At 39.0% G+C, this 17253-nt stretch overlaps 1 protein-coding gene and 6 non-coding genes across 7 annotated transcripts in view; 4 read left to right on the top strand and 3 right to left on the bottom strand.

Annotated features, from left to right (window-relative positions):
* Positions 1–17253, top strand: part of LOC110964311 (calpain-9-like) — a 55624-nt gene that overhangs the window by 26619 nt on the left and 11752 nt on the right. The window contains 1 exon segment of the mRNA XM_051958134.1: positions 15822–15867. Coding sequence (XP_051814094.1) covers positions 15822–15867 — 46 coding nt within the window.
* On the bottom strand, positions 8050–8122 carry trnak-uuu (transfer RNA lysine (anticodon UUU)). The gene has a single exon. It is a non-coding gene; the product is annotated as a tRNA-Lys (tRNA).
* trnak-uuu (transfer RNA lysine (anticodon UUU)) lies at positions 9438–9510 on the top strand. The gene has a single exon. It is a non-coding gene; the product is annotated as a tRNA-Lys (tRNA).
* On the top strand, positions 14381–14453 carry trnak-uuu (transfer RNA lysine (anticodon UUU)). Its single transcript has one exon. It is a non-coding gene; the product is annotated as a tRNA-Lys (tRNA).
* On the bottom strand, positions 15031–15104 carry trnak-uuu (transfer RNA lysine (anticodon UUU)). Its single transcript has one exon. It is a non-coding gene; the product is annotated as a tRNA-Lys (tRNA).
* trnak-uuu (transfer RNA lysine (anticodon UUU)) lies at positions 16216–16288 on the top strand. Its single transcript has one exon. It is a non-coding gene; the product is annotated as a tRNA-Lys (tRNA).
* trnak-uuu (transfer RNA lysine (anticodon UUU)) lies at positions 16916–16988 on the bottom strand. The gene has a single exon. It is a non-coding gene; the product is annotated as a tRNA-Lys (tRNA).

Genomic DNA, 17253 nt, shown 5'->3' with positions numbered 1-17253 from the left:
GTTTGTTTAGATACAGTTTCTGCTTTATGACAGCTGTTGACAGCGACTCTTTATAACCTTTGAAAAGCCGGTGAAAGCAGAAGATCAGCAGCTTCATGTCATATAAAAATCAAACCAAGACCAGACTCTTTTAAAGCAAATACAGAGACATTAATACGTGGTTTTATTCCATGCTGGATTGATTTCTGTAGAAGAAGATAATATTAGACCAATTTTAAGTCTCTGTACTGGTTATCTGTTGATTTTAGGATTGATTTTAAAATCTTTTTATTGGTTTATGAAGCTCTTAATGATCTTGGTCCTTCGTATTTATCAGATTTGCTTTGAGAAGGAATTTAATTTAAACCAAAAATCAAGAGAAAAACCTGTAAAGAGGCAGCATTTTGTTACTGTGGACCACATTTTTGGAATAGCAGCAAATAATGTTGAATGTTTTTAAAGAGAAGATCTACTTTTTTAGTCAGGCTTGTGATTGATTTAATGGATTTTACTTTCTTTTTCTGGGACTGGAACGAATTTTATTTACTGATGGCTCTATTTATGCACTTATTTACATGTTTTTGTCTACATGTTTTTTTTGTCTATTCATGTTTCAATTCATATTTTTATTTAATTTTATTATTTTTATTATACTATTCTGTGCATTCTAACACTATTTTCTCTTTTTTAATTCATATTTTTATTCTATTATTTTGTTTTATTTAATGTAATCTGTCATTTCTTCATTACATTACATTTATTTTTTTTTAATTTTTATTTCATTTTATTTCATTTTAATTTAATTTGTTAGATTTTTTTTTCTTGTTTTAAATATATATTTACATTTTATTTTTATTATGTATTTTATTTTTTATTCACGTTAATATTAATATTTGTTTTGCTTTTTTAATTCAGATTTTTATTTTATTTTTTATTAATATTTATTAATATTTGTTTTAATTTTTTAATTCAGATTTTTATTTTTTTATTTTCATGAAATCTGTTGTTTCATCATTGCATTATCTTTATTTTTTTTTAAATTTGAATTAATTAATTATCTTTATTTTTCAGTTAATTATGTTTAATTTGAATGCAATTTCTAAAAATGTTTTCCTTTTCTTGTTTTTTTAATTATTATTTTCCTTAAATTTTTATTATCTTTGTTATTTATTTTATTTTATCAATTCTTCTTTTTGTTTTAGATTTTTATTTGATTTTTTAATATATTTTAATTATTTTATTTTATTCTATATTAATATTTTCTCACTTTAATTCAGATTTTTATATTTGCTATTTTATTTCATTTAATCTGTTTTTCTATTATTTTTTTATTTAAATTTTAATCGTTATTACCTTTATTTTTTATTTAATTGTGTTTAATTTGTTATATTTTCTTTTTCCTGTCTTCAATGCATATTTTAAGTTTATTTTTATTATGTAGTTTTATTATATTTTTTGTCTCTCTGTGTAGTTCTGGCAATACGGTCAGTGGGAGGAGGTGAGGATCGACGACCTGCTGCCCACTCAGGACAACAATCTGATCTACCTCAGCTCTCCGGAGAAACACGAGTTCTGGAGCTCGCTGCTGGAAAAAGCCTACGCCAAGTGAGTCCCTGTCAGTCAGTTAGTGATCTTAATTACATGCCATGAATTGTGGCACTTTTCCAAGACCACATCAAAGAATATTTCAAATTCTGTTAAATTATCAGACCAGAGTGAAGCAGATCCTTTTAATTAAACTGTAAAGCTTCTGTGGCAACGCAGTCGGAATAAACTTTTTATTGTGTTTACTGGAAATATTTCAGAAATGAAGTTTATCAGGCTGGTTGTCATTTTGTTGCTGTACACTGTGCTGCACATTATCACTGTAGGGACTAAATCTGCCTTCAAACTGGCTCCGTTATTGATGAATACCAGATTAAAACACCACAAATGTAGTGATAAAACTCAGTTACATCCAGCAGCAGTAACCTGTGTTTGCTTCAGCCAAAGCAGCATTTTAATGTTATGTAAAGACACTTTCCTGGACTGAATAAGCAGGTTTCCTCTGATAAGACAGAACAAACTACTGATTTGAATTCCCTTTGTGGTTACATGGAATTTCTTATTGTACTTTTTCTATTTTCTAAATAACGGAGCAGCTCATATCCCACAATGCAGCAGTGCTTTTATACCCAGAACAGAATTAAATTAATGTTTTTAACATTGTCTTTCATGGCATTTCACTCCCGTAATGAATGGGCGCGTGACGAATAACACTCTTTAATGCTGAAATATGGAATTTGAAGGATCGCAAAGATTGATGTGGATCTTTTTGTCTATAAAACAGCTGCATAATCCAGATGTGCTGTTTTGTATAGCATCCAGACACTTTACTAACATACGCGGAGTTTGAAGAGTTTCCGTTTTTTTCACCATATGCTAAACGTGCTCCTTAAAAGACAAATGGTTGTCAATTTAGTTCACCAGTTAATCAAATTTTTTTTTTGTAAATCTCAGGATGAAAGGCGGCTACAGAGCTCTGGACATGGGTTTCCCTCACGAAGCGATGGTCGACATGACCGGTGGAGTGACGGAGGTTCTGAAAGTGGCGTCGCTGCCCAGAGACCTGCCGGCGTTCCTCAGAAACCTGCTGGCTAAAGGAGCTCTGATCAACTGTGCCAACTGCCAGGTAGAGTGAGGAGGTTAGCAGGGAGCAGGTGGAGGAACTTGTTGGGTCTTGTTTAGATTTTTGGACCTATTGAAAGTTTATTGTACGTATGAGTCACGTCGTTCTGTACTTTTCCTTGTGTCTGACTGGGCGGATGTTTTCCCTCCAGGGTCCTCTGGAGCAGCAGAGTGAGCTGGGAATCATGTACGACATGCTTACTCTCTGACTGCAGTCGAGAAGGTAACCGTCTTGAAACAACTCCAGAAAACTGCTGAGATTCACAGTCTGAATATTAAAAGCCTTCTGTGGAATCCAAATCGTTTAGTGTCTGGTAGCAGCAGAAGTCTGATCACAACTATGTTAATGTGAAGCTGTAAAAACAGAAGCCTTCATGACCTTTTCTTCTCTCCATTCGTACTTCTGCTCGCCTGCCAGGTAAAGACGGCTCATGGCGTCGTAGATTTGGTGCGAATCATGAATCCTTGGGGCAACACAGAGTGGCAGGGGCCCTGGAGCGACCTGAAAGGGTTGGTACTTATTTAAATCATAGGGCTACACACCAAAATAGTCGCAAATGAAACTTTTATTCAGTGTGTGCAAGTTAAATGTGAATTGGTTGCATTTGTGTAAGTGCATGATGATCATTCAGAGTAATACGTTAGATATTGTAGTTGAAAATTGTGCTCTTTCTTCTTCATTATCTGAATTTATAGCGAAAAAAACACTAAAAGTTTTTCATGCACAAGCGAGTCTACTCTGAATAAATTAGGGTTTTATTTAAAAATGGTTAATGCATCTTTACTGATATCACTTCAGATTTGTTGGGTTTCTCTGTTTAAAGCTTTCACCTTTCTATGAGAAATGCTATAAGATGATGTTTGCTGTGAATTGGTGCCATATAGACAACATTTTATTGAGTTGAATTGTTATCACAGCACCAGTAATCTGTTTTCATACAGTATTTTTCATGTAATGAAGAAAAGAAGACCAGCAAATTGTTTAATACCTGCTGTTTTCTTAGAGGTAAAATTAAGAAATGTATGCACTCATTTATCAGATAAGATGAGATAGAATAAGATGAGACAAGAAAAGAAAAGAAGAAAAGATAAGATGTGGCTTTAATAATCCCACAGTGGGGAACTTTGCGGTGTTACAGCAGTAAATAGTGCAAAAATATTGAGACAGAAATGAAAAAAACAACAAATAAACAGGAAATATACAAAGAATGGTTGATATAGTGCAGATTTCTTTGTGTGTATAAAATAAAGATATTTCACAGTTACTCTGTTAGTAGAACACAATAGTGTTGCATAAGTGTTCAATAGTTTAATAATGCTAATATTGCAGACATTTCATTGATTTTTGCAGAGATTTTTCTTTAAATGTACTCAATGTTTTAATGAGCACAGGTTTAATGCATTTATTTATACTAGAGTGAAGTAGGACAGTTTATTTATGTGCATTTTGAGATAAAAATATAAACTGTGTCTGTGTGTTTGTGATTTCAGTCCAGAGTGGAACACAGTGAGTGTGGAGGAGCAACAGCGACTGGACGAGTGAGGAGGGAGGACGGGGGAGTTCTGGTGAGTTTCTGATTGTTGCGCAGCAGCAGCAGCAGCAGCAGCAAACACCGCTGACGACTCTCCACGTCCGCCTTCTGCAAACAAACAGCAGAAGCCACCGAGCAAACAAGTCGGCTTAGCTTCATTTTTTCTCACGTTACTTTCTTCATTTGTCAAAGATACACAAACCAGGGACTCTATGAAGATACTGACTAAATAGTGGCAAAGACTGAAGCTCATAAACTTTTTAAAAACACGAACAACTGATTGGTCACTTAATCTTGTTTTTCTCTGTCAGGATGTCGCTGTCAGACTTCAGACAACACTTTGAGTTGAATTGCTATCACAGTACCAGTAATCTGTGTTTCATACAGTGTTTTATCATGTAGTGAAGAAATGTCTGTGATGTCAAGGGTTTATAAAAAATAGTCATTCTTTAATACGTGCTGTTTCAAATTAAATTAGGGAATATATTTCACTCAATTATCTCAATAAGATGAGGGCAAGATGAGATAAAATAAGATGAGATAAGACAGATAAGATGACATACGATGAGATGAGATAAGATAAGATACTACAAGATAAGGTAGGAGAAGATAAGATGAGGTGAGATAAAATGAGATTAGATGATATAAGATAGGACAAGATGAGATGAGATAAAATGAGATTAGATGATATAAGATAGAACAAGATGAGATCAAATGAGTTTAGATGACATAAGATTGGACAAGAAAGATGAGATTAGATTTGATAAGATTAGCAGAGACTATATAGGATAAGATGAGATAAAAATGAGATGAGATAAGATCAGATCAGATCAGATAAGATACAACAAGATAAGATGACATACGATAGATTAGATGCGATACGATAAGATTCAATTCAATTTTATTTATATAGCGCCAATTACAGGTCAGAATGTCTCAAGACAGTTTACAGAACCGATATGCCTGATGAGATGAGATGAGATGAGAACTTTTTGTAAACTCTAAGAACTGGTTGGTCACTGTACCTTGTTTTTCTCTGTCAGGATGTCGGTGTCAGACTTCAGGCAACACTTTGAGATGATGGAGGTTTGTCACCTGACTGAAACTCTCAGCGAATCAGGCTCCAGCGTGTCGCCGTGGTGCTGCATCATGCATCACGGAAGCTGGGTGCCGAACATCACAGCGGGAGGCCCTGCACAGAGCGGTGAGACAGAGGAGGATGATACAGAATTTATATTACAGTTGCTTGATGGTCCCAATGAGAACAGCAATAGAAGAATGTCATTTTTCCCTCTCTTTTCCTCCAGCTGTTGCTTCTCTCTGTCCTTCCATCACCTCTCGTATGATATTATCAGTGATAAAGAGCTTGGGTAGGAATACAAACAGTACAGTTCCTTTAACCCATAAGAACCCACGGTGACACCAGTGTAACAAGCACTTTGAGTGCCCCAGTCTCTTCCTTGTAAAGCTTTATGTCTGACCTTAGCTCATTAAGTCCTTTAAGGAAAATGGGTCTGGATTCTTATGGGTTAAAAGTGTAAAAGGTAACAAAAATTTAAATGCAGTGATATCAAAAACATATTTTGTCAGGAATAGCCGAAAAATGAAATGAAAACAACTTTCATTACAAAAATATTGCAAGAAAACGACGTCACCGGGTCATTTTTGACCCACTCATGCATGTCCCTAATAGGTAAAGGTTCGCACAGTTTAATTTGTTTTACTGGCGTAAAACTCGTAGATAATATCGCCAAAGCTTCCATGAAAATACAACAAATATATCACAGTAAAACAACACAATAAAAGCAAAATTAAATATCTGTGAATCCAATCACCTTTCTTTGCACCACCTCATCGTGTTTCTAGACATTGTTTATACATTTTCTTGTTCTGTGTGTTTTATTTTTATTTCATTCTGCTCTAACTCAAGGAACAGCACCATAATCTCATTTTGTTGTTGTCTGCAGCTGTACAATGACAAAATGAATCAATAAATGATTACAAACAGGAAACAAAGCTGAATAAATCTAAAATATATTATAAATAAATAAAGATCTAACATTATATAGATAACTCGAGATTATGCAACAGTGCATCTTAGGCAATGTTACACTAAAGTAATGTTATTAATTGTACCAAAAAGTTACTTTCTATTGGGAATAAATAAGTAAAATGCATTACTTAAAAAAACATAACAACTAATGTGTAATACATTTCTTTTTTTGAGTAATAACTCCAACACTGGTGATGATTTAGAAGATAATAAATGTTTCTGTGCCACTTATGCAACAAGCTTTTATTCTCTTACTGCTTTAAATTTAACCACATCAGCGTAGGAGTGTCTTTTTTTCTAATCTGTTCCCAAACGTAGCTCTGATGTTCTTTTGCAGCTTTTATCTGAATATCATAAGTCGGCTGTTGTTTGGAATTTCTTTGCACATTTATCGATATAAACGACCGCAGGTGCTGCAGTCAGAGATAATCCTCCTCGTTGATTTATGTCGCATCTGTTTATAGAATGTCAGGCATCTGCTCTTTAGTAGGATTAGTTTCAGCTCTTACTAGGTTTGGACAAGTTTATTTGTGTTACAGCCGAGTAGAGCCAAAGGACACTGTAAAGGTCTGTGAAGGTGTGATCAGATTTAGTCTTATTTTTTGCAAATCTACTCAGACAAAAGCTCCTGTTGATCTAATTGTGATGGATAAGAAGAGGTTAACAGCAAATTTAAAGTGTGTGTGCGTTTGTGTGTGTTTGTTTGTTTGTGTCCAGGTTGCTTTTCGAAGAACCCTCAGTTCTACTTCATTCTGTCGGAAGTGGACCGCTGCCCGGACAGATCTAAGAAGACCTGCTCCTTTGTCCTGGCTCTGATGCAGAAACACCAGAGACGTCGAGGCATCGACCTGGCCATCGCCCTGCATGTTTACCCGGTACACACTCACTCACACACACACACACACCACACACACACACACACACACATGACGTCAGTTAGTAATTAAATGACATATTGGAAACCAAACAAGATTCAACAATCACAGAATCACCTTTTAAATGTCAGTATTAGGGCTGGACTTTAACACGTTAATTTTGAATAATTAATCACAGACTGCATTGAGCTTGTTGGGTGGAAATAAAACTTCTAAATGTCAGCTTGGATAAAAGCGTGGTTGTGTGGAGGTGCCCAGGTAGCTCAGCTGGTTGAGTGGGTGACCTGTAAATAGGGGTTATAGTCCTGGACGGGTTCAAACGCTTGGGTTCAGGTCCAGCTCATGGGCCTTTACTGCAGGTTGTGCCCCCATTCTTCTTCCCTACTTTTCTGTCTGACTCTTGACTAACCTATCTAAAAAGCTTGGATTAAAGTGTGGTACTGTGCAACAAAGAATTTTCTAATCACCTCAATGCAAAACATGTAGCTGTTAGCACCAGAGCTAACGTTAGCTACGACAGTCTTGCTACCGGCAAACGGTGTAGCCATCCCATAATAGACCACTTTAGAAGACACTGATAAAAGACGTGTTTTAATTTAAGGACTGATAAATATCAGCAGCCTAAATAATATCAGGCTGTCAGGTGTAGTCTTTAATGACTTCTACTAGTGTTTCCTATTAGTGTAAAACATCAAGTACAAAGGTTCCTCACAAATGGAAACTATTATAGATGTGATTTTTTTCTGAATAGATGATGCTGATAGGGACAAATGTAGACAATAATATGAGTTTACGGACTGTTTGAGCAGAACGTTGTTTTAACAAATGTGTAGTTGGTTTCTTTCATTTCCGTACAGAGCAGCCTGTTTGATAATTTGTTGTTTCGAACATTGACGTAAGTAGTGATAGACTCTCTTCCACAACTTATATTTAAGAATTTTCTTGCCTGAACAGGGACTTGAACCCTGGACCCTCAGATTAAAAGTCTGATGCTCTACCGACTGAGCTATCCAGGCTCTGTATCTGCAATCTAAACATTCAATTCTCTGGATAATATGTACTATAGAGGTCAGTATTTTGTGCTCAATTTTGGTTGCATATAAAATGCTTTTTAGAGCCTGGATAGCTCAGTCGGTGTTGATAAGCAATGGTTTATTTCAGGTAACCTACTGATGTTTAGAGTAGAAATGAGACTGGAGTGAACTCCTCGGTCTAAAAGTCAAATGCAGAGACTTAGTTTCACATACTGAAGACCTTTACTGTTTCTTTAAGCTTTAAGGTCAAAGATATTGAATCAATCTCACTATCCACCTATCTGCAAGAGGTCAAGACAGTACACCTACACTGAAATATATGGTACATAATATACCAAGATTTGAGTGTACGAGTGATTACACAGAGCCTGGGTAGCTCAGTTGGTAGAGCATCAGACTTTTAATCAAGTCCCTGTTCAGACGAGATAAGTTTGAACCGGCGATAAATAACAGTTGTAAGAGAGACTCTACATTTCACTATATGACTACAAATGGTTGCAGCTAAGGGTTTTTATGTCAGATTGGTCACTGTTGTTAAGAAGTAAACCATTGTAGTCGTTCATGCTTGAATCATAAACTAAAGACAAGAACTTTCAATCACGAGTTGTGTCGGAATTGAATGAGAACACTGAATCTGATCAACAGAGAACTGCAACTATGGCTGAGATTTAGTAGACAACGGTCTGCTTTAGGTCACCCACTGATGTTTAGAGTGGAATAAACGACTGTCTAAAAGTTAGATGCAGAGATGTAGTTCTAGATATTGAAGATCTTCCTGTTTCTTGAGAGTCATGATTCTCATGAGAGGCTCCAGCCCCCCATGACCCTAGTGAGGATAAAGAGATTAGTGTCTCAATGACACTACCTGTTTAAATAAAGGTTAAATAAATACTATATACAGCAGTGTAGTATTTCATGCTTGATTTTGGTTGCATATAAGATATTTGTCAGAGGCTTGATAGCTCTGTTGGTAGCGCATTGGACTTTTAATCTGAGGGTCCAGTGTTCAAGTCCCTGTTCAGGTGAGGCAAGTTTTAAGCCAGTGATGAAAAAGTTGTGTAAGAGAGTTCAGTCAATACCTGCATAAACTTTCAACCTATTAAACTACATGGATTGAATGTTTATGCACTATTGACTACACTGAAGAGTATTGACACAATAGTCACGGAGTTCTTTAGCACAACTTTTATTTATTGTCAGTTTAAAACTTGGGTTGCTTGAACCCTATTGTCTCACTACACTGACATATATAGTAGGTACTGGCTTGAGATTTTAGTATATAGACTTACCTTGCAGGGCCTGGATAGCTCAGTCGGTAGAGCATCAGACTTTTAATCTGAGGGTCCAGGGTTCAAGTCCCTGTTCAGGCAGGACAAGTTTTGTACTCAACATGAGGTAGTCTTCTGTTTGAAATATTTACATTCTGCATCACACAGATAGATGATTTGAACCACCACTGTTAAACTGGAAAAATCCTCAACACTATTTATGATGTGGTATTGTGAGACATCTCCTCAGAAAGTTTCACCACCATTAACATGTTGAGTCATTCCTTGTTCTTGGGAAACCCCGAACCATTCACACCCCAAGGCGACTATTGTTTCACTAATGATCCATTAGCAATGTAAGTTAGAGTAGACTGTTTGCATCTGAGACTCTCAATCAGTCAGTGAAAGCAAAATAATCCTCTTAGATTAGAGAAACACCTTCTGAAGTGCTTTGGAAACTGAAAAAATCAAGACAAGGCGGTCCTCTGTATGACATATTCAGATTCTGGATAACATAAACAGATAGTTTGAGCCACTAGTGTTGAACTGGAAGAGCCATCATCTAAACAGAGGATGGGAGTCTACAACACCACTTATAATGTACTTATGATGTGGTGTTGTCAGATGTCTCCTCAGAAAATTTCACCACCATTGACATCTTGAGTCATTCCTTGTTGTTCTTGGGAAATCCCAAACCATTCACACCCCAGTGTGACTCTTGTTTCGCTAATGATCCATTAGCAATGTAAGTGATCCATTAGCAATGTAAGTTGAGGTTGACTGTTTACATCTCCATCCATCTATTCTCTATACACCACTTTATCCTCACTAGGGTCGCGGGAGGGGGGGAGGTGCGGGGGGGGGGGGGGTGCTGGAGTCTATCCCAGCTGACTCAGTCGAAGGCAGGGACAGGTCACCAGTCTGTCGGAGGGCTACATATACAGACAAACAATCACACTCACATTCACACCTACGGGCAATTTAGAATAACCAATTAACCTCAGCATATTTTTGGACTGTGGGAGGAAGCCGGAGTGGGCATGACTGTTTCCATCTGAGAATCCAGTCAGTCAGAACTGTAGAAGCCCTTTGGATGAAGGTGAAACATCTTCTAAAACCAAAAACTTAATTTGTCTATTGGTATTACAGAGAAAATTCAGTGTCACTTTTTAAGTATCATGTTTGAATAAGTGAAGTTTAATGTAGCCGCAAGGGGACACAAGCCAGTGTCTTATTGTGCCGGTCCCAAGCCCGGATAAATACAGAGGGTTGTGTCAGGAAGGGCATCCGACGTAAAACTTTGGCCAAATCAATCATGCGAATCAAATGTATGACTTCCATACCGGATCGGTCGAGGCCCGGGTTAACAACGACCGCCATCGGTGCTGTCGACCTACAGGGTGCCGGTGGAAAATGGACTACTGTTGGTCGAAGAAGGAGGGGAGGAAGGTGTGTTCGTAGGAAGAGAGAGAAGAGGAACACCAAGAGTCTAGGACTGAGAGTAGGGACTTTGAATGTTGGAACTATGACAGGAAAAGATAGAGAGCTGGTTGACATGATGCAGAGGAGGAAGGTGGACATACTGTGTGTCCAGGAGACCAGGTGGAAAGGTAGTAAAGCTAGAAGTTTAGGAGCAGGGTTCAAATTTTTCTATCATGGTGTAGATAGGAAGAGAAATGGAGTAGGAGTTATCTCGAAGGAGGAGTTTGTTAGGAATGTCCTGAAGGTAAAAAGAGTGTCAGATCGAGTGATGAGCCTTAAGCTAGAAATTGAAGGTGTGATGTTCAATGTTGTTAGTGGGTATCCTCCACAGGTAGGATGTGAGCTGGAGGAGAAGGAGAAATTCTGGTTGGACCTTGATGAAGTGATGCAGAGCATCCCTAGAAGTGAGAGAGTTGTCATTGGTGCAGACTTCAATGGACATGTTGGTGCAGGAAACAGAGATGATGAGGAGGTCATGGGCAGGTTTGGTATCCAGGAGAGGAACGCAGAAGGACAGATGGTAGTTGACTTTGCAAAAAGGATGGAAATGGCTGTAGTGAATACTTTCTTCCAGAAGAGGCAGGAACATAGGGTGACCTATAAGAGTGGAGGTAGGAGCACACAGGTAGACTACATCTTGTGTAGACGGTGTAATCTAAAGGAGACCAGTGACTGCAAAGTAGTGGTAGATGAGAGTGTAGCCAAACAGCATAGGATGGTGGTGTGTAGGATGACCCTGGTGGTGAAGAAGATGAAGAGGGCAAAAGCAGAGCAGAGGACCAAATGGTGGAAGCTGAAAAGGAAGAGTGTTGTATGACTTTCAGGAAAGAGTTGAGACAGGCTTTGGATGGTCAGGAGGTGCTTCCAGATGACTGGACAACTACAGCAAACGTGATCAGGTAGACAGGTTGGAGAGTACTTGGTGTGTCATCTGGAAGGAAAGGAGATAAGGAGACTTGGTGGTGGAATGAGGAGGTGCAGGAGTGGATTCAAAGAAAGAGGTTAGCTAAGAAGAAGTGGGACACTGAGAGGACTGAAGAGAGTAGACAGGAGTACAGGGAGATGCAGTGTAAGGTGAAAGTAGAGGTGGCAAAGGCCAAACAAGGGGCTTACGATGACTTGTATGCTAGGTTGGACAGTAAGGAGGGAGAGACTGATCTGTATAGGTTGGCAAGGCAGAGAGACAGAGATGGGAAGGACGTGCAGCAGGTTAGGGTGATAAAGGATAAGGATGGAAGTGTGTTGACAGGTGCCAATAGTGTGATGGGAAGATGGAAAGAGTACTTTGAAGAGTTGATGAACGAGGAAAATGAGAGAGAACGAAGAGTAGAAGAGGTGACTGTTGTGGACCAGGAAGTAGCAAAGATTAGTAAGGATGAAGTGAGGAGGGCATTGAAGAGGATGACGAGTGGAAAGGCACTTGGTCCTGATGATATACCTGTGGAGGTATGGAAGTGTCTCGGAGAGGTAGCAGTAAAGTTTTTGACTGGGTTGTTCAACAGGATCTTAGATAGTGAGAAGATGCCTGAGGAATGGAGGAGAAGTGTGCTGGTGCCCATCTTTAAGAACAAGGGAGATGTACAGAGTTGTGGCAGCTACAGAGGAATAAAGCTGATGAGCCACACGATGAAGCTATGGGAAAGAGTAGTTGAAGCTAGGCTAAGGGCAGAGGTGAACATCTGTGAGCAGCAGTATGGTTTCATGCCAAGAAAGAGTACAACAGATGCAATATTTGCTTTGAGGATGTTGATAGAGAAGTACAGAGGAGAAGGAGAAGGAGCTGCATTGTATCTTTGTAGATCTAGAGAAATCTTATGACAGGGTGCCCAGAGATTAACTGTGGTTTTGTATGAGGAAGTCTGGAGTGGCAGAGAAGTATGTTAGAGTGGTGCAGGACATGTATGAGGACTGTAAGACAGTGGTGAGGTGTGCTGTAGGTGTGACAGAGGAGTTCAAGGTGGAGGTGGACCTACATCAGGGATCAGCTCTGAGCCCCTTCTTGTTTGCTATGGTGATGGACAGGATGACAGACGAGGTTAGACAGGAGTCTCCATGGACTATGATGTTTTGCAGATGACATTGTGATCTGTAGTGAGAGCAGGGAACAGGTGAAGGAGAAGCTAGAGGCGTGGAGGTTTGCTCTGGAAAGGAGAGGAATGAAGGTTAGCCGCAGCAAGACGGAGTATCTGTGTGTGAATGAGAGGGACCCAAGTGGAAGAGTGAGGTTACAGGGAGAAGAGATCAAGAAGGTGGAGGATTTTAAGTACTTAGGGTCAACAGTCCAGAGCAATGGAGAGTGTGGAAAAGATGTGAAGAAGCGTGTACAGGCAGGCTGGAACGGCTGGAGAAAAGTGTCAGGTGTGATGTGTGATAGAAGAGTTTCAGCTAAAATGAAAGGAAAGGTTTACAAAACTGTGGTGAGACCAGCCATGTTGTTTGGTCTGGAGACAGTGTCCCTGAGGAAAAGACAGGAGGCAGAGCTGGAGGTAGCAGAACTGAAGATGCTGAGGTTCTCTTTGGGAGTGACCACAATGGATAGGATCAGGAATGAGTACATCAGAGGGACAGCACATGTTAGAGGCTTTGGAGATAAAGTCAGAGAGGCCAGACTGAGATGGTTCGGACATGTCCAGAGGAGAGAGAGTGAATATATTGGTAGAAGGATGCTGAGTTTCCCACTGCCAGGCAGGAGGCCTAGAGGAAGACCAAAGAGGAGGTTTATGGATGTGGTTAAAGAGGACATGAAGGTAGTTGGTGTGAGAGAAGAGGATGCAGCAGACAGGGTTAGATGGAGGCAATTGATTCGCTGTGGCGACCCCTGAAGGGAAAAGCCGAAAGGAAAAGAAGAAGTTTGAATGAGTGAAGTTTGTACAAGAATTCAAAGAAAGTCATGCTGTGTCTAACCTGGCCACCTCTCTGAACCCATAAACCAAAATTCAAGAATGTAACCGTGCTTGTCAGACATAAATCTAAGTCGTTCCTGATCTGGCACTTTTACAACTATTATTACTGTAGAATGGGAAACTTGGCATTTTCACAACTATTCACATCCAGAGGCATGTGATAGTTGGTTGGTTGCCTTGGCTCTGAAGAAAACACAGATACCTACAGAGGTGTAACATTTATGACTTTATAAATATTAACAATCTAAATTTCAAAGAGGCAACTGTGGCAATAAGCATATGGACATGTGTGAAGATCTTCAAGAAGTAAGAAAAGAAATCCAGTTGCTGTTTCCTGAAGTGCTTAGCTTACCAATGTCTGTGTCCCATTGTTTATAATTTGGTTAGTTGTAGGTTTCCTATTCAAGATTAAAGACTTTTCTCTATTTGAGCTCTGGTTTTATCCTGTGAAATGAAATAGCTATCTGAGCTATCCGAACAGTGCTTGTTGTGCAACCCAGTGCAGTGATCTATTTCACACCTACACTAAAGTATGTACGGTAGTAGATAGTAGCCCAAGATTTGAGCATTTAGATTTGCTAAACAGAGCCTGAATAGCTCAGTTGGTAGAGCATCAGACTTTTAATCTGAGGGTTCAGGGTTCAAGTCCCTGTTCAGGTGAAGTGAGTTTCAAACTAATGATGAATAAAAATGGTTGAAGAGTCATGCAATACCTGTATCAACACTGAACACAACAAACCACATGACATATAGGGTGTATGTTACATTACATGGTCTGCAAACTAATGAGGTGTCACTAATACTCTACTCAGAATAGACAATAGTCATTTATATAATTGGTTATAATGATTCAAGACCACCATTAACGTCATGGGTCACCAATGACCTGGCAGTTTCACAACCATTCACGCCTCCAGGATCGTCACTCTTAGGTTGTTAACTAGTCATTAGCATGTGAATTAGAGGTGACTGTCTGAGACTCTACCAGTCAGTTACAACTGCAGAAATTAAATGTCTTCAAGAACCACATTGCTTTTTATTGAAGTGCTCAGAATTTCTCTCGAACTCACATCTAAAACAGTATATCTAGATTTAATATGACTGTGAATTTTTAAATGTGCAGTTAATTAATTATTATGTTCACTACAGCCTGTATGTCATTGTGTTGAATGTCAGCACAGGTATGGACTTAACTGTCTTGCACAACTTTTACTTATTGTCAGTTTGAAACATGTCTTGGCTGAACAGGGACTTGAACCCTGGACCCTCAGATTAAAAGTCTGATGCTCTACCGACTGAGCTATCCAGGCCCTGCGCAAGATGTCTACAAGCCCAGTTGTCTAGCTCATATCAAAATCAGTGTACTTTCTCATGTTTTCCTCAGTTTTGGTTGCACAAACTGCATTTTTCAGGGCCTGGATAGCTCAGTTGATAGAGCATCAGCCTTTTAATTTGAGGGTCCAGGGTTCAATTCCCTGTTCAGGTGACATTAGTTTCAAGATGCTTTGATCAAACATTGCTCATTCAATGCACTTTAAATCTAAGGGTTTATTTGTGTGTATCAGACTGCCGTCACTATAATTTAGTCTTCGGTGCTCTATCTGTACTGTGTTTGTACATTTATATTCTATGTCTTGTCTCTCCAGGCCCATCCTAAGAACACCTACCTGTCGCCTGACGACCTGAGAGCCCGTCCCCCCATCCGCTGCAGCCCCCAGTACTCATCTCGTCAGGAGGTCGTTCTCCGCGACTCGCTACCACCCGGTCGTTACATCATCGTCCCCTCCACCTCAGAGCCCAATCAGCAGGGAGATTTCCTCCTCCGGGTGCTGACCGAGCAGGGCAACGCCGCCATGTGAGTCACAGATTTCTTTCTGGGATGACATGCAGAGTTAAAGTCATCTAAATCAATGTTTCAGAGTTTATATCATTAAGGGCACACAGCAGCAGGTCAGGAGAAGTGAATGTTTTTGATTTATTTGTGGTTCTAAACATAATGACTCCATATATTGGTATGTTTCTTTCCAGGCCAGCTCAAAAACCAGCTTTACAAGAAAACTCTTCGGTAACAGAGGTATGCACCAGTTAAATCAGTTATTTAAATGAATTATCAAAATGTTCACCAACTTGAAGTAGACTGCACTTCAAATTAAAAGTCTGATGCTCTATCGACTGAGCTATCCAGGCTCTGTGTGTGATCTTTATACGTTCAATTCTCGAGATAATGTCCACTGTATACGTTTCTGTGTTCTGATGCTCTACCAACTGAATCCTGAATAAGAAACATACATCTAAGCATCTGCGCTCTGAAAAGTGTTTTATATGCAACCAAAATCGAGCACAATGACTTAATTGTGTTAAAACCTTGGATGATACAGAAGATATTATCTCAAGATTTGAGCTTATTAAATTCGTGCACAGAGCCTGGATAGCTCAGTTGGTAGAGCATCAGACTTTTAATCTGAGGGTCCAGGGTTCAAGTCCCTGTTCAGGTGATGTAAGTCTTAAAATGATGATAAATGAAAGTTGCATAATGGAGTAAGCCTGATGATTTACACAACATATAGCCTACACTGGATGTCGAACTGTATCTACACCATGAAACTAACTATGCATTTGTTCAAACCTCAAGTGTTGCTTCAACAAACAATTAAAAAAATTTTTAGTTCAGTAGTTTATCTTCATATTTACTAACTGAGCTATCCAGGCTCTGCAAAGGAAACCCAACATGTTCACATCTCAGGATAATACCTACAAAATACTTTAGACAAAAAGTCATTATACTTCAGTCTGCTACAGTGCAGTGAGTCCGTGTTCATGTTACTTGTGAGAAGGTTTTTCAGTCTGTAGAGTGTTTGCTGTGCTTAAAGTCATGGTCCAGGATTCAAGTCCCTGTTCAGGCGACTTATTCAAGTGCTTGTTAAACACAGAAATGTGAAAAATGCCATCTGTGGCGCTGACTTTTACTCTTTAAATGTCTATTTGGGCATTATACAAATACCTGGCAGGGTTCTGTCCTGCAGATATGATTTGATGTGATGTTCAGTGCAGGCTGTACATCATGTTGTTGATTGTCATGATCTCTGTTTCACAACTTTCATTTGTCAGTTTAGGACTTGTGTCACCTGAACAGGGACTTGAACCCTGGACCCTCAGATTAAAAGTCTGATGCTCTACCAACTGAGCTATCCAGGCTCTGCACAGCTTCCCTACAAGCTCAATTCTCAAGCTAATATCTACTACGTACACTCCAGTATAGGATTAGAAGAAATCAGTGTATGCTCACATTTTATCAGGGCCTGGATAGCTCAGATAGGTGGAGCATCAGACCTTTAATCTGAGGGTTTATAGATGCTTCTTACACAAAGAGATAGCTGTTTCTTCTGAGTTTAGATAATATGTGGACAAAGATAGTTTATTTTTACTGGGACTAAAATGAAAAATCCCATTATTTGCATGG

This window comes from Acanthochromis polyacanthus, chromosome 13, assembly GCF_021347895.1.
Source record: "Acanthochromis polyacanthus isolate Apoly-LR-REF ecotype Palm Island chromosome 13, KAUST_Apoly_ChrSc, whole genome shotgun sequence".
In the NCBI taxonomy this organism is placed as follows: domain Eukaryota; kingdom Metazoa; phylum Chordata; class Actinopteri; family Pomacentridae; genus Acanthochromis; species Acanthochromis polyacanthus.
The sequence above is the reverse complement of the archived record's forward strand: the minus strand, read 5'-3'. Positions and strand labels throughout refer to the sequence as shown.